At 36.8% G+C, this 22,695-nt stretch overlaps 1 protein-coding gene across 5 annotated transcripts in view; it reads right to left on the reverse strand.

Annotated features, from left to right (window-relative positions):
* Ncoa6 (nuclear receptor coactivator 6) overlaps positions 1 to 22,695 on the reverse strand; it is a 98,289-nt gene that overhangs the window by 27,117 nt on the left and 48,477 nt on the right. For 2 of the 5 annotated variants that reach the window (XM_026383141.2, XM_026383140.2), the window contains exons 8-12: positions 14,810 to 14,938; positions 12,840 to 13,706; positions 10,627 to 10,773; positions 6,306 to 7,419; positions 2,528 to 2,649 (exon numbers count right to left, since the gene is read on the reverse strand). In XM_026383141.2, coding sequence (XP_026238926.1) covers positions 2,528 to 2,649; positions 6,306 to 7,419; positions 10,627 to 10,773; positions 12,840 to 13,706; positions 14,810 to 14,938 — 2,379 coding nt within the window. The remainder of the gene's footprint in view (positions 1 to 2,527; positions 2,650 to 6,305; positions 7,420 to 10,626; positions 10,774 to 12,839; positions 13,707 to 14,809; positions 14,939 to 22,695) is intronic. The other 3 variants (XM_026383143.2, XM_026383142.2, XM_026383144.2) reach the window with 3 other exon arrangements.

Consider the following 22,695-nt stretch of genomic DNA (forward strand, 5'->3'; position numbering starts at 1 on the left):
CCACAACTAGAGAATAAATAAGCCAGAAGCAGAACTCTCAGAAATAAAAATAATTTTGGAATAAGAACTCTGAGGAACAATGCCTTCCAGACTTGCAGAAGACAACATTTCAAATGATTACATCTTTTGAAAACCTGGTATTTTAGAATAAAAACCTTAAAAATCAGCAAAGAGGATAGAAAGATAATCAAATTAAACCAAAAGTAAGGTCATTCAGTAGGAAAAAGTAGGCATATGGCTGGGATACAGTTCCACAAACTGGATCATTCGACTGTTGCATGAAAAATATATGTGGAAGGTTTAACAGGGTACAATAATGTGAATGATTGGCTCTGGCAGTTGGAGGAAATGCTGGCTCAAGATTTTCACAGAGCAGTACCAAATACTGTGGGTCAGATTTCGTACTCAGGAGCTAATTAACTTCTTCTTGTCAAAGATTTCCATAGTACCAATGGGTGCAATGTGCAGAATCCAGTTTTGAAGATTTTCATAAAAATTCTTTTGGTTTTAGGCCCAACTAACTTCTTGACCTTATAAAGCCAAAAGCATATGAGATTTTTACAGGTTTTTACAATGGGATTTTATTTTTTACATCTAGTCTGAGGTTCTCACATTAAGAAAATTATAATTTCTTCAAAAGTCCATTCGTGTCAGTTTTATTACACAGATGCCTTTCATCTTTAAAATCAGCTTACCAGACAGCACAGCAAATACCAAAGAGGGTAGCATAGAGTGGCCTCTTTAAAGTAACAGCCAAAGACATGGCTGCTATAAAGGGTCCAGAAACTGGAGGCAGCAGTTCAAAGTGCACTACTAGGAAAATAGATTGGGGTTGATGTGATAGAATGGCGGAGAGGGAAAGCCATGACACACACAGTGCCCATACACAATCAAAAACCAAATTTATTAGTCAAGGATGCAAACTCATCTGTCTTTAAGGGGCCAGGCATGTGGTAAAGAAAAGAAGTAGGCTAATATAAGACAGCAGGAGTCCTGTGGACACTGCCAAACTGCAGAGTAGATACCCTTTCTTAACAGCATTTAACTTCAGGTTTTTGCTTAAGACACAGCATGACAATTCAAACCCATTATAGGCCAAATTTTGCAGAAAAAAGAAAATGATGTGTGTGAAGATCCTTGGAATTCATACAAGAGTTCAGATGTGCTTGGGGGAAGAGGGTACTTTAGGCTCACCATGCCTTCTGGACATATTTGCCAAAGACTGGCAATCCTCCTCCTTAACTATGCTGCTGAGAACTGTGTATTCCCCAGCAATTTGTAAAAAATAACACAAAGTATTGACATCATAATACATTTACTTAGTTTATCTCTAAAATAATACCACTTTTGTTTAGGTATTTTTGTTATTGTTGTTGTTTGTGTATGTAGTGTTGGAGTTAGATCCCAGGGCCTCGCGCATTCTAGGCAAGCCTGCACTGAGTCACACCCCAAACCCTTAACATTACTTCCACTTATATGTCAAAAAGGAGGTAGAGTTACTAATGAGGAAGAAACAAAACAGCTCTTTATAATACACAGGAGACAGAACCCTGAGTGCGAAGGGCTTGTGTATCTTCAATTGTGTCATAGGGGAATAAAGCTACAAGTCACTGTTCAGACCAGGAGTTAACAAGGTATAGAGATACTGTGGCAGCTGGCCTTGGTTCTATAATACCTGGGTTGGAATGAATGAATGAATTCTAGAAGCTTTTTTCCTTTCAGCATAATTTATCAACATTTAAAGGATAATATTTTATAATCAGAGTAATGAATTTCAACAATATCGTACTATTTGTTATAAATCATTAAGCTGGTGTTAGGCACATGGGTATGTTTTTTCTTATTCTTTATATATTTTTGATGTTTTAAAGATTCAAAATAAAACTTCTATAAAAAACATCACTTTCTTTTAATTCCCTGCTTTGAAAAAGCTCCAGGAAGAAAGGCTGCAGGAAAAGCAGGCAAGCAAGATCAGGTAAAAATCTCTCTCCATTTAATCTTATTTGATTCTGATGCCAACTAGAACCTTACACTGATAAGATTAAAGAGGCATTTCACATCTCAATTCTAATTTTATAAAGACTTTAAGTAATAAAGACGATTGGAGTAGAATGTATGTGTTTGTGCCTTAGGAAGTTATATTTGAAATATTTACTTAACATCAAGGCAAAGCTTCCAAATACTAGACACATTAAAATGCTAAAGCAGACTAGTTAGTAGACAAAATACTTTTTTTTTTTTTTTGGTACCAGGGATTGAACCCAGGGGCACTTGACCACTGAGCCACATCCCCAGCCCTTTTTTATATTTTATTTAGAAATAGGGTCTCACTAAGTTGTTTAAGGGCCTCACTAAGTTGCTGAGGCTGGCTTTGAACTTGTGATCCTCCTCCCTCAGCCTCCCCAGCTGCTGGGATTACAGGAGTGCACCACCGTGCTCGGCAACACTGTTTCCTTGAAGAGAAGGAAGCCTTGTAATTTTGCATATATGATGACAAGTATATAACCCTTAGCTAACATTTTATTACCTGGTGGCCGATTTGAAAATTCTGGCAGTTTAGGGCCCGTGCTGTCCAAGTTAATTCCTTGTTCTCCAGGCAATGATTGCTGATCAGCCTCTTCCAGACCAGCTGGACGAGCATCTGGGGTGCTAAAAAATAAGTAAGACATTTGAGAGTAAGTTATCTAGAAAATACATGAAACTACCTCAACCTGTTCCCTATTACTAAAGATCTACAATCTATTTACATTATCATTCTTACTGTTATTTACATCTCTCTAGTCTGGATAAAATAGTCAATACTGGCATAAAAATAACCTGGCAAATTCATTAAATGTTAAAATCCACTTACTCTAATAGCACCATATTTACTCAAAGTGCTGTTTCATGCAATCATCTATTCTCAGAACGCCTGGACTTGGTTTGGGACTATCAATATTATTAGTCACTGTTCATGTGAAACCACAGTATCTTCAGTGTAGCTGAAGAATCAAGCTCCAGTAATTCATAACACCTTGCAACAGTTCTAAGTTAGCTGATGGAAATGGTATTTGGGGAACAAAGAAAGGTAGAGGCTACAAGAAAGTTAATTGAATTTTGCTATAGATAAATACTGGCTTTAGGATATATTCATTTTTACTAACCTTAGAATTTTTAGTGGGGTGAGGAAAAATGTGAAGAAACTTAGTTACTAATACCCACATTTCCAAGGAATCAGAGTGCCCACATCCCTCATTTGGTTTATAATCTGACTCCCAGCTGAACCTTTCTTTCCTACTTTTAGTTTAGAAATAGGGTTTCATTAAGTTGTATATATAGACAACAGAGTTTTATTCAATTCAGTTTTATTTATGTCTTGATTGTGGTCACCCACTTTTAGATAGTATTTTGTCTCATACTCTGGATAGTTTAATAAGCCACCATAAATCTATCTTAAAAGCACCAGCATATGAAAATTTAGAACCTGAAGCAGACTTTTAGCACATCCAGATCCCTAAATCAGTTTGTTCCTTATATGACTTTCTTCTCACTTAAAGTTATGAGCAAGGATTCTATGATATCCTTTACTTTTAAAGAATTCTATAACTAAAACAAACAAACAAACTCAGATATTTTCTTCAGTTCCCTTATGTTACAGATGAAAAAACAAAGTTCCAGAGAGGTACAAGAGGCAGGAAAAGGTTCTATGGTAAGCGGGTGATCTTTCTACCTAGGAGCCCTCATGCTGTATAAGGTCCTTTTCATAAAGTATAGAATCAAAAAGTAAGCCATCTTCTTCAGGGCTGTTGAGGACAGTAAAAATGCATACTAACCAGCCTACTGGGAGAAATAAAACAATCATCCCCATAAAAATGTTATTCCCAAAGGCTGATAGATGAATTTAACTGAAGAGAATGGTGGTCACCAAGAATACAAACAATAATAAATTCTGGAGAAGATATAGAGAAAAAGGAACAGTTTAACATTGTTGGTGGGATTGTAAATTAGTACAATCACTATGGAAATCAGTATGGAATTCCCCCAAAAGAAGAGGCATGGAATCACCATATGACTCAGTAATACAACTCCTCAGCATTTATCCTAAAGAATTAAATTCAGCATATTATAGTGATACATGCATACTCATGTTTATAGCAGCACAATTCATAACAGCCAAACTATGAAATCAGCCTACGTGTCCATCAATAGATGAACTGATAAAGCAAATGCTGTATATATAGACAACAGAGTTTTATTCAACCAAAAAGAATAAATTTATGTTATGTGCAGGAAAATGAATGGAACTTGAGAACACTATGTTGAATAAAACAAGTCAAACTCAGAAAGTCAAGGTTTGCATGTTTTTCGCTCCTTTGTTGACGTTACAGAGGAAAAAGGAAAAGAAAGGTAGGAGATCTCATGAAAATCAAAGAGAGATCAGCAGAATAGAGGAAAGGGAGGGGAGAGGGAAGGGATAGAAAAGGGGAAATAATGGGGAATGATACTGGCTAAAGTATATTGTTATATTGTATATATACAAACATTTAACAATGAATCCCATCATCATATGTCACTATAAATCACCAATAAAAATATGAGAAAAGAATTTAACGGAGGAGGAGCTACTAGAAAAATTAGATAATTAAAGGCTTTAAGTTTGAATTCAGGAAAACATACTGTTAATATACAATGATGGCTTTTAATGTATAAAATTCAAGAAACAGTATGATATAATTAGACTACAAAGAATGTTGTGGGAAGGTTGGGGTAAAGGTAGCTACTTTTGGTTTGAATATTTAAATAAACCTTCCTTATTTTTTTCCTATATTTCTACCAGTTTATTTCAATTAATCTGTTTTACATTCATTGGTCACTATTCCCTATTAGTAAATGTCTCTAAATTCCAGTTTTATGACTAAAGGCTGAAAATCTAGCTTAATTAATATTTATTCTAAAACTTTTTTTTAATCAAAATCAGAAACATTATTTAAATTAATACTTAGCTTCAGGAAATGAAGTATAAATTTTTAGTTGCCCTTTCTACTGTGATTTTGCAAAAGAGCTCACCTGGAGAAAGTTTACTGAAAGGGTAACTAATTAAAAGTTACAATCATCTTAGTATGGGGTTTAAGCTTCTAGGGATGATAGGGCCTTTAAAGAAAAGGTATCAGTGCAAAAGAACATTATTTTTTTGGTACCAGGGAATGAACCCGGGGGTGCTTTATCCCTGAGTCACATCCCCAGTCCTTATTTTTTACTTTGAGACAGGGTCTTGCTAAGTCGCTTAAAACCTTGCTAAATTGCTAAGATTGGCATCAAATTTTTAAAAAACTTTTTTCCTTTTTTAAATATTTTTTTTTAGTTGTCAATAGACCTTATTTTACTTATTTATATGCAGTGCTGAGAATCGAACCCAAGGCCTCAGATATGTCAAGCAAGCACTCTACCACTGAGCCACAACCCCAACCTGGCATCGAATCTTTGATCCCTCTGCCTCAGCCTCCAGAGCTGCTGGGATTACAGGGGGTGCCAACATGCCCAGCGAGAAGAACATTTTTATTCCCAGAACATATTTGGCCTCCCTGGCTCCCCAACATCCATAAGCCTGAAGCCAGTGGTTTGTGGAGGAAGTATGGTAGCACCAATTACTTTTCAGGTTCTGGGTACGACAACCCCCTGGGAAAGGGCAGAATTAAGACACATATCAGCCTACTGCAACATATCAACATCATTTGAACCCTTAAACAAGTGAACTGTAAGAAAAAAACCTGAGATAAAAAAACCAAAGATATGTGAGCACAGTTTGGATATGTGAGACTATTAAGGATGTATTAGCTTTCTAGATGTACTATGGTATTATTGTATAGTCATATAAAATAACTGTCCTGCTAGGGACATAGTGGCACATGCCTTCAATCCTAGTTACTTGGGGGCCTGAGGCAGGAATATCACAAGTTCTAGGTCAGCCTCAACAACTTAGTAAGACCCTGTCTCAAAATAAAAAGGGATGGGAGTATAGCTCAGAGGTAGAGCGCTTACCTAGCATGTGTGAGGCTCAGGGTTCAATCCTCTCAGTACCACCAAAAAAAAGGGAAAACTTTCCTTATTTTTGAGAGTTAGTCATTAAAATAGAGTATAACTGCTTCAAAAGAATCAAGAGAATAATGAAAGAAAATACAGATGAAGGCAAGATAGGCTATGATAACTGTTGAAGCAGAAAGATCTCATACTATTCTAATTTTATATATTCTAAAAAAATTTCTCCAATGAAAGTGTCCACATAAAAACAAACAAACAAAATTTGAGGCAAAATTATCACAACCTACTTTAGATCTTGCTGACTATTTTTCTTCTTCCGAGGGGGTTTCTTCTTCTTAGGTTTATTTGCGTTGGTATTATTTTGCTTATTGTTTACCCCAAAATGACCTGCAGAGATGTCACTCTGCAATAAGTTGACCAACAATGGGCTTGTTAGCGTTACATCCTTATTGACAGGAAAGCCTGGATTCTGACCACAGGATATCTGATTTCCATTGGGTGCTCCACTGAAAGGTGCATTGAAAGGCATCCCATGGCCTGAGAAGTGGTTTCCCGAGGCACTGTTTCCCTGCATGGCCTGCACGTGGGGGGGGACCATGTTGGTTTGTTGCATGCTAACATCAGGCATCATCTGAGACAAGCTGACATCATTATTTGCTGTAGTTGCAGGATCACCATGCTGCTGGGCCATGTGTGGGTTGGGCCCTGGTGGCCTTAGGACCTGTCCCTGAATCCCCATAACCTGAGATGGACTGTTGTTCACAGGCCCTTGTTGGGGCAGCATCTGTCCTGACATCTGTCCCGTAAACTGTACCATGTTTCCTTGCATGTTCGGAGTTGGTCCCCTCATTATCTGTGCTGGTCCCGGCATGACACTGGATTGGTTCTGTGTGTTAAACTGCTGCTTATTCCCCTGCATCTGATTGGTCATGATTTGTTCTATCATTGGGTTCTGTTGGAGCAAAACTTGTCCCTGAGGCCCCATCATCTGGTTATGTGGTGCCATCATTTGTGGGCCCTGCTGGGACAGCATCTGCTTGGGTGGGGTCATCCTTTGAGGTGAAGGCCCAAGATTTTGGTTCTGAGGGTTCACCATCATCTGGCCCTGTGGCATAAGCTGGGCCCTTGAAAGGATCATAGGGTTCTGAGGGTTCAGAGTTCCTGGTTGCTGGACCATCTGGCCCTGGGAGGGCACAATCTGCTGGTGCATGCCCATCAGTTGAGAAGGTGGGCCCTGTTGGGGCTGGCCTTGCATGTTGCCCAGGTTCACCTGTGGAACCCCAGAACTACCAGCCTGCTGGTTGTTCATGTTGCCATGAATTCCCATGAGGCTGGGCTGCATCATATTTGGTGGCCCGTGGGACACCTGCATCTGGTTTTGAGGACCAGCTCCTTGACCACCTTAAAGGAAAAAAAGAAAAAAAAATGCAGTTTCAGAAAAATATTATTATCTTATTGGTATTAAGATACTCAAAACCTTACTTAGAAAAATACCCATCATCCATATACACACTGACCAACATAAACCATAAACGAGCTGTTTGATATCCTTTTTTTTTTTGGTACCGGGATGGAACCCAGGGGTGCTCAACCACTGAGCCACATCCCCAGCCTTTTTTTGTATTTTATTTTGAGACTAGAGTCTCTCTGAGTTGCTTAGGGCCTCAGTAAATTGCTGAGGCTGGGCTGGGGATGCAGTTCAGTTGGTAGCGTGCTTGCTTCACTAAATTGCTGAGGCTGGCTTTGAACTTGCAATGCTCCTGCTTCAACCTCCTCCCAAGTTGCTGGGATAACAGGTGTGAGCCACCACGCCTGGCTTAACATACTTTGTGAGTTTTTTAAACTACGGAGAAGCAATATGAGATAATTGTTTACAATTTCCATGACTATGCAACAGAATTAAGAAAGAAGGAGATAGTTTCTTTATTCCTGAGTGCTGACTTAAAGTCAATATTTCAAAAATCAGAAAACTTTTCTTTTAGATTAAATAAAGAGGAAGGCAATATTTCACTGTTTTCAATGACTTGTGGCTACCTTATTAAAAATAAACAACACTAAAGAAAACTAAACAACAATAACAACAAAAACTAAACAACACTAAAGAAAACTAAACAACAATAACAACAAAACAACATTGTATATACTGAAGTAAACTCTGCTATAAATGAGCTAGGGAAACCATGAATGTGCCATGTTCTCTTAGGAAAACCCCAACAATGCTTCTTGGAAAACTATTACTCTCAAAGGCTAGTTATGCTATTTGTTGCACTTTAAAGAAGAGAATACCCAAAACTTTCTAAGACAGGTCTCCTTTGCCCTGGTGTGGTAAAAATTGTTTAATCCTGACATAATGAGAGCCAACTGACCAGATGACCCATCTGGAAGTTGCAGTCAAAGGGATGCTAAAAAGTTCAGTGACTGTATAAATACTTCTTGAGAGTCCCTAGTGAAAAACAAGGGACATGTTCTATTCTTCTAAGTTAGAGAAAAGATGCTGCCTGGCCTACTGCAGTGTTTGTTTACTGTTGGGTCCTTGAGATTTTTCTGTAGCTACTTGAATTACCTACCCTCCCTTACCCTCCACCCCCCCCATTTTTTTTTTAAGTCCTAGAAATGGAACCCAGAGCCTCATGCATGCTAGGCAAGCGCTCTACCACTGAGCCTTATCTCCAGCCCCTACTTCTAGCTTATTTTATCTCTTTCATTTTTCACTTTTAAATGGGGATTAAAAAGTGGCTATAATGAAATTATGAAGCCAGTTCATGTTCCAGTCAGAGAGGTAGGGGACAAACTGTCTCTGGTTCACACTCTCCAGACTTTTCCTGAATCTCAAGGAAGACTCACTTCCTTGTCTCTGTGGAGTTTGGCTGGCAAGAGAGATAATACAAACAGTCGAGTATTTTTTCAGGAAGCAGTAAAAGCTAAATAAAATAGGACAACAGAAAATGACAGACAAAAGTAGAGCTACTTTAGAAAGGCTAAATGGGGAAATCAAAACAATAGGGGCATATGAGAAATACCATATATCATCACCCCTCTTCCCTATCTAGAAATAATCTTCCTCCCATGTTCTCCCTCCCTATCCCACTTTATACAAAATACATGTATGAAGATTTGAATTTGATGTCAACATACCTTATATACAGAGATATAAAAAATTATGGTACATATGTATATTAATAAATTTGGTGTGAACATACTTTATATACAGAGTTACGAAAAATTGTGCTGTATATGTGTAATAAGGAGTATAATGCATTCCACTATTGTTGTGTATTTAAAAATAAATAAATAATTAAAAAAGGAAACCCCGATAAGCAGGACTAAGAATTATTGCACTTAAAAATACATCAGTCATGATTTAAAAATAAAAAATGCATCATTAAAAAAACAAGAAAAAAAACCTACCATATAAAAATGATAGCTGTTCTAGGGTGGAAAATTATGTTTAATTATGCTTTAAATAAAACTTCCTCTAAGCTTGTAATCCTAGTGGCTCAGAAAGTTGAGGCAGGAGGATTCCAACTTCAAGAGTAACCTAGGCAACTAAGCAAGATCTTGTCTCAAAAAAGAGCTGGGGATGTGGCCCCCGTGTTCTAGTATAAATAAACAAGTAAATAGCTTCCTATAAAAACATTAATTCACATAACTCATGAACATAGTTTTGCATTGGCAGACAGGTAAAATCCAGTAATTTGCTATCCCTTCAAGAGACAGTCTGAAAATTTTTTTATTAAGTTAGAATTTTTCCTCATTCCTTAGAAATTTACAATTAAAGTTGGAATCACATAATTAAATTAACTCTGGAGTGGGCATGGCAGTTCTGAAAATATTTGATCTATGTCAATCCAAACTGTTTGAAAGGATAAATGGATTAGGCATGTTCCCTAAGTAACCAGAAACCCAGAAAAACGAATTTTTGGGCTTATACAATACTGATTACAAATACTACTTTTTAGTCATTTCACTGTATCTTATTTCCTCTCCAAAATTTCTTCTTATATACACTTCACTTTTGGCATTAAATTGGTACGATTGATTTTGAAAAATAACACAGTGTACATCAGAATTCAGACTTTGGCATAAACAAAGCTAACATGTATTACATATAGATTTTAAAAGTTGCAATCATCCCAACATGCCATATGCCTACATGCCTTTTTATCTTCAGTTTCCTCTGCCAGAAATGCTTTTTTCCTTTTACTACTTGAGCAAGCCCTAACTCAGAAGTCAACAAACTCCTCCTGAGTGGGCCAAATTAGGCCCACTGCTGGTTTGTCAAGGTGAATTGAGTAGCTGCAAAAACCCCCCAAATAACCTAAAATATTTACTTTCTGGCTCTTTCCATGAAAAAAAAAAAAAAAAAAGCCCGACTCCTGCTCTAACCCAAGTTTCACTCCTTTTCTTAGATGTTTCTAGGCTCCTGAAACATCTAAGAAAAGGAGTGCCTATTTTCCACGTATCAATTACTATTCTGAATGATTAATATGCATTTGAAATTAAGGGGAGAGACCAAGAATTATTAATCTATATATTCCTGTTGCCTACCAAGGCATCTCCCACATGATGCTCAATAAATGCTAGTTGAATAAATTATAGAAAACAAACCTGAATGCTGGACACTTTGATTTGCTTGCAGCTGAGGGGCTCCTGAATTCCCAGGGGTGGTTGCTGTGGTAGAAGGCACCTGACCTTGCATAAAGTTCGGATTGGCCTGTCCTGCTGAGAAGCCAGGTGGGAGGCGTTTAGGCATTCCTTAATAGAAAACAATGAGTAAGGCAGTTACCTAGCAAATTTATACTCTTGCTTAGATATGGAATGAATAAGGAAGGATGAGCTGCATGAAGTTTCCACTGGCTTAGCTCTCTCTGTCACACTGGTAGGATCTTTAATAATAAGGTTGGGAAAGATGGTTAAAAAAATCAACACAATCTCTTAAATGAGCATTGTCAAAATGGAAAAGAAATACTAAAAAATTTACACTTAGAACATGCCAAGGAAAAGATGGCAATCTGCTCCCTAAATGTGATCTGAGGCCACGCCACAGCAAGGTTTGAGGGTTCACTTTTCTCTGTAATACAATGGACCCCAAAACTTTACATTCTTTAACAAAGGCACCAAAGGAATATGTTAAATTCTCTCATATTCAAATAAATTGATATGAAATACTATAAAACAGAGAGCTGGGTCCCAATATTAAAGATAGATAGATGATTTTTTTCCTTTAAGGGAAATGGATGACAATCTCCTTTGCAGTAAATTTCCCCCTAATGTTGTACCTGTCTCTTTGGAAGAGATCAGATATTAGAAACAGTTCACAGGAGCTCCAAAATGAGGCTATATTAAACTTATCATTATGCCTTTCTCTCATAAGGTTTGCTGTGATTCTGACAGCTATGGCACCAAAAATCATGCTCTAATGGAATCTTACTCAAGTATTACTTCCTTTTACAAAGGCCTAATTTCAAAAAACAAATTTGTAACAAGGAGAATCTCAGACCCACTCATTGTTTATAACACAGGCCTTGATGTGGCCAGATCACCTAGGTGAGCATATCATCTGTTCTATGAAAGCATCAAGACCTAAAGCTTGCTTAAAATTTTCTTGCATTTCTCCATTTATTTGTTTAAGGGCCAAATTTTCAATGCCCTGAAAAACTCTTTGTAGACAAATATGCACTTGTCCTTTCTTTAGCAGTGACAAGTCCCCACTTGCATGCTTCCATTGTAATTAAATCAGTAATCACATTTGCAGGAGGGACTACCCAGCTTCCACTGATCCAGGGCTAGATGCCCAGAACAGTGAAGTATGGAGTTGAAACATTCTTGCATTTTCTAAAAACGTCTTAGGATTCAAATATTAGAGCCTGCATGTCAGCAAAATTAATTACAAGAGAGTGAGAAGACTGATGAGCAACTTAATTTCACCAGAAACCATGGGAACATGCCTTTGCTATGTTGCACTAAAGATGTAAGGGTTTTTTTCTGGGTAGGCAATGGGTGTCTTTTGGAGGGGGATATGTTTATCAGATGACAGTATTACTGACACTCTCTATAACTTACTGAAAAGCTCCAAGCACATTCATGTGCACTAGATAAATGATTAATAAGAATAAATAATAAACATGGAGATGGATAAGTTTTACTGTAATCGTTTTACCTCTCACACATTAAGCTCCATTGCTTTTTCTTCATACAAGAGGCACCTTACAAAATAAATAAATAAATCTCCTTTAGGTATAACTAGTGGAATTCCCTCTCTGAGGAGCAGGCATTGGCATTATAAAACTATAAAAGTCAATGATTTCTGAACTTATTCCCCTTTAATACTTTAATCAAAGTTAACAAATACCATGCTTACTATTTTACTAACTAGGATTATCAAAATTGGTAACTAGAAGGGCATTTTCCCCAATAAGACCCTGTATTTATCTTTTCATTTTTGCTCTACTGCATAATCTTAATTTTTTCAGTAGCCAAGAAGTTTAAGTTGTTAATAAAATGCATGTTTCTTCTGGAAATTTTAATTTACTAGTATAAGATCAAGCAAAAAAAAAATCTGAAAAACAAAATGAAATCTCTATATTGAATTTTACCTGCATTTTATCCAGAGCTCTAGCTTATATTTAATCAATAAATTGCTGAACAATGTATCAAAATAATAATGCATCAAGTTAACTAAGTTATATTGTCACCACCATTTCACAAAAGCAAATAATTACATCCTTATTTCACTCCCTCCATTAACTCTAAAAACTTAAGTTCTATTCAGATCTATCTCCAGCAAATTTACCAACATAAATAGCTTCAGTATTCCTCACCTCCTAGGCCTGGATGTAAACTCTGTGGCCCCTGGTTTGGTGGTTGCTGCTGCATCACCATGAAGTTAGGTGGCACATTTCCCTGTTGAACCATAGGATTCCGACCCGGAGAGCTGACGGGCTGCTGAAATCCCTGGGGAAGTGGGTTATTTTGAGGTGGCCTTGGTCCCATCTGCTGCTGAGTTTGGTTAACCGTTGGGGAGGATGCAGGGGATCCCTGCTGGAAGGAGGAGGGTGAGGAGGCAGGAGACTTGTTGGTGAGGTGGGGCTGCTGCAGGGGGGTTGGGACCCTGGAGGGCCCCCCCTGTAAGCTCTTCATCTGAGGAGCTGTGAACTGGCCTGGGTTGCTCATCTGAGGAAAGTTTGCATGGGCTTGTGAGGCTTGCTGGCTGCCAAAGGGATATGGAGGGGGAGGGTGGGAAGGTGTCTGTACCGTGGCTAAGGATGGTCTTGCCTGGAGTTGCTGTTGCATTGGGCCAGGCAAGGGAGACTTCTTCCACCCTTGGTTTGCAGTCATTGTGCCCAGAGAACCCTGGGCTGGAGGAGGCTGAAGGGCTCCAGAAGGCAGCTGGTTCCAGCCTGGAGGAACAGGCACCTGAGTTGGGGCAGTAAACTGGGGTCGAATCCCCTGTGGCTGCTGCTGCTGCTGATGTTGCTGTGGGGGTCTTGCCTGCAATTGTTGCTGTTGCTGCTGCTGCTGCTGTTGTTGCTGTTGTTGTTGCTGTTGCTGCAGCTGGGGAAAATTAGCTGGGTTCATTTGTCTGTTCACAGGGACAGGCTGCATTGGGTGATGAGGAGGAGCTAAAGATCCTGAGGGATGACTCTGCTGTTGCATATGGAGCCCAGAGAGGAGTGGATCCATTGCATCTGTTAAAGACAGTCAATAAAACAATAATCAACCTACTGCAACCGAGATGCTTAATGCAGCCTGGTACCATTCATGTTACCGTGTTTGCAAGCACCTTCTATATACAAAGCAACATACCAACATTCAAGAAAGTGAAAAGGTATAAAGAATTTCTATGGTATCTACCTTTTATTTATTTTTTTTAAGAGAGAGAGAGAATTTTATTTATTTATTTATTTATTTATTTTCAGTTTTCGGCGGACACAACACCTTTGTTTGTATGTGGTGCTGAGGATCGAACCCAGGCCGCACGCATGCCAGGCGAGCACACCACCCCTTGAGCCACATCCCCAGCCCGGTATCTACCTTTTTTTTTTTTTCCAGTTTTCGGCAGACACAACATCTTTGTTTGTATGTGGTGCTGATAATCGAACCCGGGCCGCACGCATGCCAGGCGAGCGCGTCACGGCTTGAGCCACATCCCCAGCCCCCAGTATCTACCTTTTAAAAATGTAAAACCTTTGCTCCCTCTCCTCCCAGTACATATATAGATATGTCAGAAACTCTACACTACTTCTTGCTTTAAAGAGTTTATGGTTCAACAGTGGATATAAGAGCCACTGTGAATATATATAAATGTGGATAGCAGTAATTTCCAAATCACATACTAGGGAACTGTGTTAATCACTGTTATAAGAAAACGAAACGAAATTGTCAATCAGGTTTGGAAAATACTGAATCTAACATCCTTAGATAAGTTTGTTTTTTATAGTAGGATGTAAGCATTTCCAATATGTTAATACTGAATTTCAAATAGGCAGTGTAAAGTAGGATGCATTTACCAAATTTACTTGACTACAGAATTCTGTCATGAAATATCTTGCAATACTAAGTAGGCCCAAGCATGCTTTTTAGAAATGATGGGGTATTATTAATTGATAACAATGAGAAATTCTAAGAAGGAAATGATGACATTTAGCTTGAAGATATCAGAGCAAAATTGGTAAAGAAGGTAACATTTAAGCTGGACAGTTAGGAATACAGTATAAGAAATAGGTGGAATTTTATAATCATCTCTATAGAAGTTCCAGGTTCTTCAATCCTCAAAGATTGGTATCATTACCTGACTGAGAAGCAGGGCGAGGGGTCCTGGGCTGCAGCTCTGGATTGGGGCCTGGTGCCATCATGGAAGATGACACATTTGCACTCTGGGGTATCATAACAGTGGCAGGACTGGCCATTCTCATTAATCCTAGGGGGAAAAAATAAAGATCCCTAAAATAGAGTATTGGAATAGGCACAATTTTTGTTTTTGATGATATATTTCAAGAAAGAGAAAAGGTATCAAGAATTTCTATGGTATCTACCTATTAAAAATGTAAAACCTTTGCTCCCTCTCCTCCCAGTACATATATAGATATGTCAGAAACCCTACATTACTTCTATTTCATTTCCTTCCTCTTACTATAATTGGTGTTAAAAGTTCCATGTGGGGCTAGGGCTGTAGCACAGTGGTAAAGTGCTTGCCTCACATGTGTGAGGCACTGGGTTTGATCCTCAGCATCACATAAAAATAAAGATACTGTGTGTTCATCTACAAATAAATAGTAAAAAAAAAAATTCCATGAATATTTCTGCATTTGTAGGTAAGCTGCACAGCATTTTTGTATGCTTTTAATCTTTGTATAAGTGGTACCACACTATATATATTCTTCTTCAGTTTCCATTTTCACTTAATATTATTTTTTGAGACTCATCCCTCTTGAAGGGGATGTATATAGATCCACATATCTGCCCTCTGCTAATAAACACTGAGGTATAATTTTTTCTAACCCTTTATTCTTTTTTTTTCTAAAAATGTTTTTTTCACTGTAGTTTTCTTTTATTAATTGTTCAAAACATTACAAAGTTCTTGACATATCATATTTCATACATTTGATTCAAGTGGATTATGAACTCCCATTTTTACCCTATATACAGATTGCAGAATCACATCGGTTATATATCCACATTTATACATACTGCCATACTAGTGTCTGTTGTATTTTGCTGCCTTTCCTATCCCCTACTATCCCCCCTCCCCTCTCCTCCCATCTTCTCTCTCTACCCCATCTAAAAATGTTTTTATTCATTCTCTTCAGATAAAGAAAATGTCAATTATCCATACCAAGTAATAAGAAGTACATGAAATCACTATGATAATTCAGGTTGACCTGCAGGAGCTGCAGTTTCAGGTCCCTCCTCAGATACTAAAGCTCTTGGACGTTTAAGTCCCTTTTATAAAGTGGCATAGTATTTGCACATAACCTATACACATTGTCTCATATACTCAAAATAATCTCTAGATTACTTATAATACTTAATACAATGTAAAATTTATGTAAATAGTTATTGTACTGTTATTTAGGGAATAATAACAAAAAAGTCTGTACATATTGAGTTACAGATACAACACATAGGCCCAACTATGTATGTATGTATGTATGTATATGTGTGTATGTATCCATGCCTACTTCAGTAAATTCTCCCTGGCTAACATCAAGATAATCTCCATAAAGGTTGGCAAATCCAGTTTCAGAACTTGATAAGAAGAGATAGGAACAGATATTCTAACCTTTAATTCTTATAATTCTGCAAAGTAATGTATTTGTTAAGAATTCTTTTTTTTTTTTTTTTTTTTAGAAGAGAGTGAGAGAGGGGAGAGAGAGAGAGAGAGAGAATTTTTTAATATTTATTTTTTAGTTCTCGGCGGACACAACATCTTTGTTGGTATGTGGTGCTGAGGATCGAACCCGGGCCGCACGCATGCCAGGCGAGCATGCTACCGCTTGAGCCACATCCCCAGCCCTGTTAAGAATTCTTTTTTTTTTTTTTTAAGTTGTTGAGGACCTTTGTTTTTATTTATTTATATGTGGTGCTGAGACTTGAATCCAGTGCCGCACACATGCTAGGCAAGCACACTACCACTTAGCCACAAGCCTAATCCTGTTATGAATTCTTATGGACATGTGGGAGTATATGGGAGTATATTTAGATTATATTAAAAGACTTAGAATTGCTAGGTTGCAAGTCTTAACATCTTCAGTTTTATTAATTGTTGGCAAACTGCTCTTAAAAGAGATATAATAGGGCTGGGATTGTAGCTTAGTGGTAGAGTGCCTGCTTAGCACGTGAGAGGTAGTGGGTTCGATCCTCAGTGCAACATAAAAATTAATAAAATAAAGGTGATGTGTCCATCTACAACTAAAAATAACATTAAAAAAAAACAGCAGTCTGAGAAATCCTCTTTTTCACATTTTTGTAATTTCAGACACTATTAGGTTTTTTAGGATTTCTGGTCATCAGTGAGACTAGCTTATAATTATCTTCTTCTGTCCTTTGATTTTCAGCATCAAGATTACACTAATCTCAAAATTAGTTCAAAAACATCTTTCCTCTTTTTCTATGCTCTGGGAAAATGTGGGTATTTGTCCTTTACCTGTAAAACCATTTGGGCCTAAACAGATTTTTAAATTATTTTCTTACATGGTTATGGATTTTTCAAGTTTTTTAATGTCCTACTAAGTTAGTTCAGCTAAATTACAATTTTGTTAATGCTTTGAAGTTTGTCAGTATGAAGTTATTTATGTGATAACCTTTTGTTCTACTCTTTTTAAAAAATTAAGATATAATTCACATACTATAAAAACCTACCATTTTAAGGGTATATTTGTTCATTCTTTACATTGTTTGTGCCTTCTCTTTTTTTCTTTAGCAGTCTTAACCACAGTTATCAGTTTAATGGTCTGTTTTATGGTTTTTCCCAAGTGATACTATATCTCTGCTTTCCCTTTTATTATTCCCTTTCTAACATATTACTCTGTTTTTTTTTTTTTCCATTCTTAAGTCAGATACTTTGCTTTTCAACTTGTAGTTGATGTTCTTATATTGGAGGACTTAAAAATTCTTCTATATGCTGTAATGGCTACTTTCCAAAAATTTTGATATGTACATTCTTTTTTAAAATATTTTTTTAGTTTTACATGGATATAATATCTTTGTTTATTTTTATGTGGTGCTGAGGATTAAACCCTGTGCCCCACATGTGCAAGGCAAGTACTCTGCCACTGAGCCACAGCCCCAGCCCTTATATGTACTATTCTTATAAATCCATTCTGATCATGATTACCTTTTAAAATTATTAGGTATTTAGAATATATTTCTAAAATTTCCAAAAATATGAGATTTTTGTCCAAGTTTTCTTTGGTTGGTTTTTGTTTGCTACTGACATTTGTTTGCTGTGGTCAGAAAACAGATCTATGTGATATTAATATTTGGTATTTACTGAAACTTGTTTGGGAATAATCCATATTACTTTGTATAAATATTCCATTTATGCTTGAAAGATTAAGGACTCTTGATTTATTACTGAATGGTGTCTATATATGTCCATCATATAAAACTAATTTAATTACATTATTCAAGCTTTCTTTATCCTTATTGAGCTTTTAAAAATTTGATTCAACAATTACTAACAGAGGTTTGTTAAACTCTCCTCTCAAAATTCCTCTTTGTAGAATTCTTATTTCTTTTTGGGAGGGAGTGGGGCGGGTGGGGGTGGTTACCAGGGATTAAACTCAGGGGCACTCTACCACTGAGCCACATCTCTAGCCCTATTTTGCATTTTATTTAGAGACAGGGTCTCACTGAGTTGCTTAGCACCTCACTTTTTGCTGAGGCTGGCTTTGGAACTCATAATCCTCCTGCCTCAGCCTCCCTTTTGAGGCTAGGTTAAGTACAGAAAAATTTAGCTATTTTCTTGGTGAAAGTTTTCCTTCTACATCATACATTAGCTCTATTCATTTATATGCTTTTTGTCTTAATGTCTATTTAATTTGGTAAGAATATTGTTATACCTCTTTTTCTTGGTTAATATTCACCTGGTTTAATCTTTTTTTTCTATCCTTCTAACTTTGAAACTTCTGAGTCCTTATATTTTATGTATTTCCTATAAGAACATATAGGTCATCCTGAGATTACCATTCTTTTTATCAGTGTTCACAGTCCATTTACCTTTATTGCTAATTACTGGTGATATTCTGATTTGTCATTCTATGATTTTTATTTACCTTCCTTTTTCTATGTTGTTTTCTTATTTCTCCTGAATTTTACTGGATTTTTTTTCTATCATGTCTTTCTTCTCTCCCTCTCCACTACTAGTTTAGAAGTTGTACACTCTATTATTTTACTGATCTTTAAAATGTCAATAGACACATCTAAGTCTAATGTCAATGTGATATTCATTATTATTAAATGTCAATACTTATTTAAATTTACCCCATGTTTACCAATTATTTAGCTCACCATTCCTTCTTAGATCTTATTTCTTCCATCTTAGGTTCAATTTTCTTCTTCCTGAAGTACATCCTTGAGCAGTTCAATTAGCAAGGGTCTGTTAATGGTAAATTATCTTAGTCTCTTAAAAAGGTCTTTATTTCTACTACTCTTGATAGTATAGCTAGGGTTTTTTTAATATTTACTTTTTTTGTTGTAGTTGGACACAATACCTTTATTCCATTCATTTATTTTTATGTGATGCTGAGGATCGAACCCAGGGCCCTGAGCATGCTAGGCAAGCTTTCTACTGCTGAGCCACAATTCCAACCCCATATAGCTAGGTTTAAACCTTTAGACTGTAAATTATTCCCTCAGCACTTTGAAAATACTATTCTAATGTTTCCTGGTTTCCAACACTTCTGTTGATAAGATCAGCTGTCAATCTGAGAGGTTTTTCTTTGTAAATAATTGGTCTTTTTTGGGGGGCAGTGCTTTTAATATTTTGTTTTGTTTTTCATATTCTGTAGTTTTATAATATTATGTTTAGATGTGGATTCATTTTTATTTGTAATATTTATGATAAATTGGGTTCTGATACTGATTACTTATGTCTTTTAGCAGTTCTGGAAAATCTCAGGTATTCTTCTTTAACTTTTGCTCCTCCTCAATTTTTTTATTTTCTTTTAGAACTCTTTTAAAATATATTTTAAACCTTCTCATCTTACCCTTTATGTCTCTTGATGCCTTTAATATTTCCATCACTTTATTTCTCTGTTGCATTCTGGGTGATTTCTTTAAGTTCACTTTCAAGTTCAGCTAATTTTAATTTGCTGAATAATTTATTCATTTTGATGTTTTTTTTTTTTTTTTTTTTTGAGTACCAGGGATTAAACTCAGGGGCCTTCAACCACTGAGTCATATCTCCAGCCCTATTTTGTATTTTTTTAGAGACAGGGTCTCACTGAGTTGCTTAGTGCCTTGCTTTTGCTGAGGCTAGCTTTGATCTTCTTGTTGCAGCCTCCCAGGCTGCAGGGATTACAGGTGTGTGCCACTGCACCTGGCTCATTTTGGTGCTTTTTAAGTTTCTACAAGTTTTTGTCACAAATCTCTTTATGCCCTGATCATATCTTGTTTTTCTTTTTATGATTTCTATAATTTAGAACAGCCTGAAAATTCTGGAAAAAGGAAGTTCAATCCTATTTTACAAATTTGTGAGTGAAAGCTTATTTACAGTAAGGCTTTAACTAAGAGAAGTATATAAGAGCTGGGGTTGAGAATGTGCCCCTCCATTGCATCAGCAGTTATGACCAGTCAAGAACAACTAAATGTTTTTTTTTTTTTTAATATTTATTTTCCAGTTCTCGGCGGACATAACATCTTTGTTTGTATGTGGTGCTGAGGATCGAACCCGGGCTGCACTCATGCCAGGCGAGCACACCACCGCTTGAGCCATATCCCCAGCCCACAACTAAATGTTAATGACTTTAGTTGGCTGTTTCTGGGTCATTTCACTAACATATTTAACCCACCATGCAAGAAGGTAGAGAAGATAATTCCATACTCACTCTCACTGCCAAGACAGACAAGTTTCTCATTTGTCTCTCTGTGTCAGAGGGTGACATTTTTCTAAGCTATCTTTCACTGAAAATTCTGGCAAATCATTAAGGATACTGAATTCTATCTTCATTCTTCATGTAGATCCAAGGCAAGGTCTTATCTTTTATTCCTTCCTGGCCATTAAAACTAAAATCTTTTCGTCTTTACTGCTGTTTAAATTTTCATATTTGACTTTTTTTTTTTTTTTGCCCTGTGGCATTCCTCTGTTTTCTTAAAGGCTCAATTATGCATTAAAAGTAGTGTTTCATCCATTGTCTTTCAGTGTTTTGTAACTGGAGAGGGAGCTGGCTAACTACCTATTATCTGTTAATACTGGATTTGTTTCTGATGAATCCCATCCTATTTTTCAAAGATGATAATTAGTAAGCAAGTTTTCACAAAGTGAGAAAAAGGTTTTTTTTAGTTCACAATTATCTTAAAGTACCTGCTGACTACATGCTCAATAATGACAACGTGCAGTTTTAGTACTTAATGGAAATTTGCACTAGATCCATGGTTCTCACCTACAGGCAATTTTGTTCCCCAGGGAACATTTAGCAATGTTAGAGACATTTTTAGTTGGCACAACTGCAGGAAGGGATAGTGAAGCTATCACACCTGGTGGGTAAAGGCTAAGGAGGTTATTAAACATCCCACAATGTGTGGGCAGTTATCCACAGCAAAGATTTATTGGCCCAAAACAATGTATTAAGGTAAAAACCCTTGATGAAATGATTACTATAATATCCTTACAAATTTGAGAATGCTATAAGGCCATGAAAAAAAATAGGTCCAGGATTTAGTTTTAGTTGCAAATTGCTTTTGTTTATCAGCTAACTCTATTCCCAATGCTAAGAAGAAAGTACCAAGAATAATTAATGGTACTGTGATATTCCAGATACAGTTACAAAGTCACTTATTATTATTTTAGAGAGAATTTAAAAATCTCTTCCCTTAGAAAATTTTTAGTTTAACCTAATGTTAAATTTTGTTTGCACCTTTAAGTCTCACTCACTAAACAAGTGAGAAAAGGAATCCTAAGCTATGCTTGGCATTAAAGAAAGACAAGTAGAGGTTAAAAAGTTACTATGACTGCAGATCACTACTGATTATTCCCAGAACTTTATATTATCACAGTTAGCATCCTTCATTTCAATCTAAAGCTTCTAAATTTCCTATGTTGGTAATGAACTATAGGACTATAATTTGTACTTATTTCCTAAAGATGATTAATAAATATGCTTACTATTTGCCACATAGTAGCTGAAAAGAGTTTGCAATTAGTGTGGTGACATCAGTTTATTAGAGTCTTAACACTGTAAGCCTGGAGGGGATCTCTAGCATTGTTTTCAGGACATGATCAAAGATGTTTACAGGCAACTAAAGCCAGAAAATATTAATTCCTTTGGCCAGGAGTTGAGACTAGAACCCATATTTCCTGACTGTTATGCCAGGTCTATTCATTCTTTCTTTTTTTTTTTTTTTTTTTTTTAGAGAGAGTGAGAGGAGAGAGAGAGAGAGAGAGAGAGAGAGAGAATTTTTAATATTTATTTTTTAGTTCTCGGCGGACACAACATCTTTGTTGGTATGTGGTACTGAGGATCGAACCCGGGCCGCACGCATGCCAGGCAAGCGCGCTACCGCTTGAGCCACATCCCCAGCCCGGTCTATTCATTCTTTCACTATCTACATATAACTTAGCTAGGCTTTTCCAATTCTGCTTCAGTCCCTGGTTCTTCTAGTGGTGGCAACAGTGTCACCTATAATTTCTCATTAAACTGCCTTAGTACCAAATGCTTGGTCTTCTGTGAGGAACTTCAATATATAAAGCACCAGGCTGGGTATTCCATCTACTAGATGGTATCCACATCAACCTCACAGCAGAGGTATTCACATATACATAAAAGAGGAACTCAGGGTATGTTTGCTGTGTGGAAGATCTCATCTACTTTCAAGGATGAGTTCAGAGGATAGGAGACATCATCATCATCTTATTTTAAAGGTAAGGAAACTATTACTCAGGAAAATGCAGTTAAGTAGCTTAAGGTAATCAGTAAATGTGGTGTCCAGATAAAAACCTAGTTACAAGTCCTCCAC

Source organism: Urocitellus parryii, chromosome 6 (assembly GCF_045843805.1).
Source record: "Urocitellus parryii isolate mUroPar1 chromosome 6, mUroPar1.hap1, whole genome shotgun sequence".
Classification (NCBI taxonomy): Eukaryota; Metazoa; Chordata; class Mammalia; order Rodentia; family Sciuridae; genus Urocitellus; species Urocitellus parryii.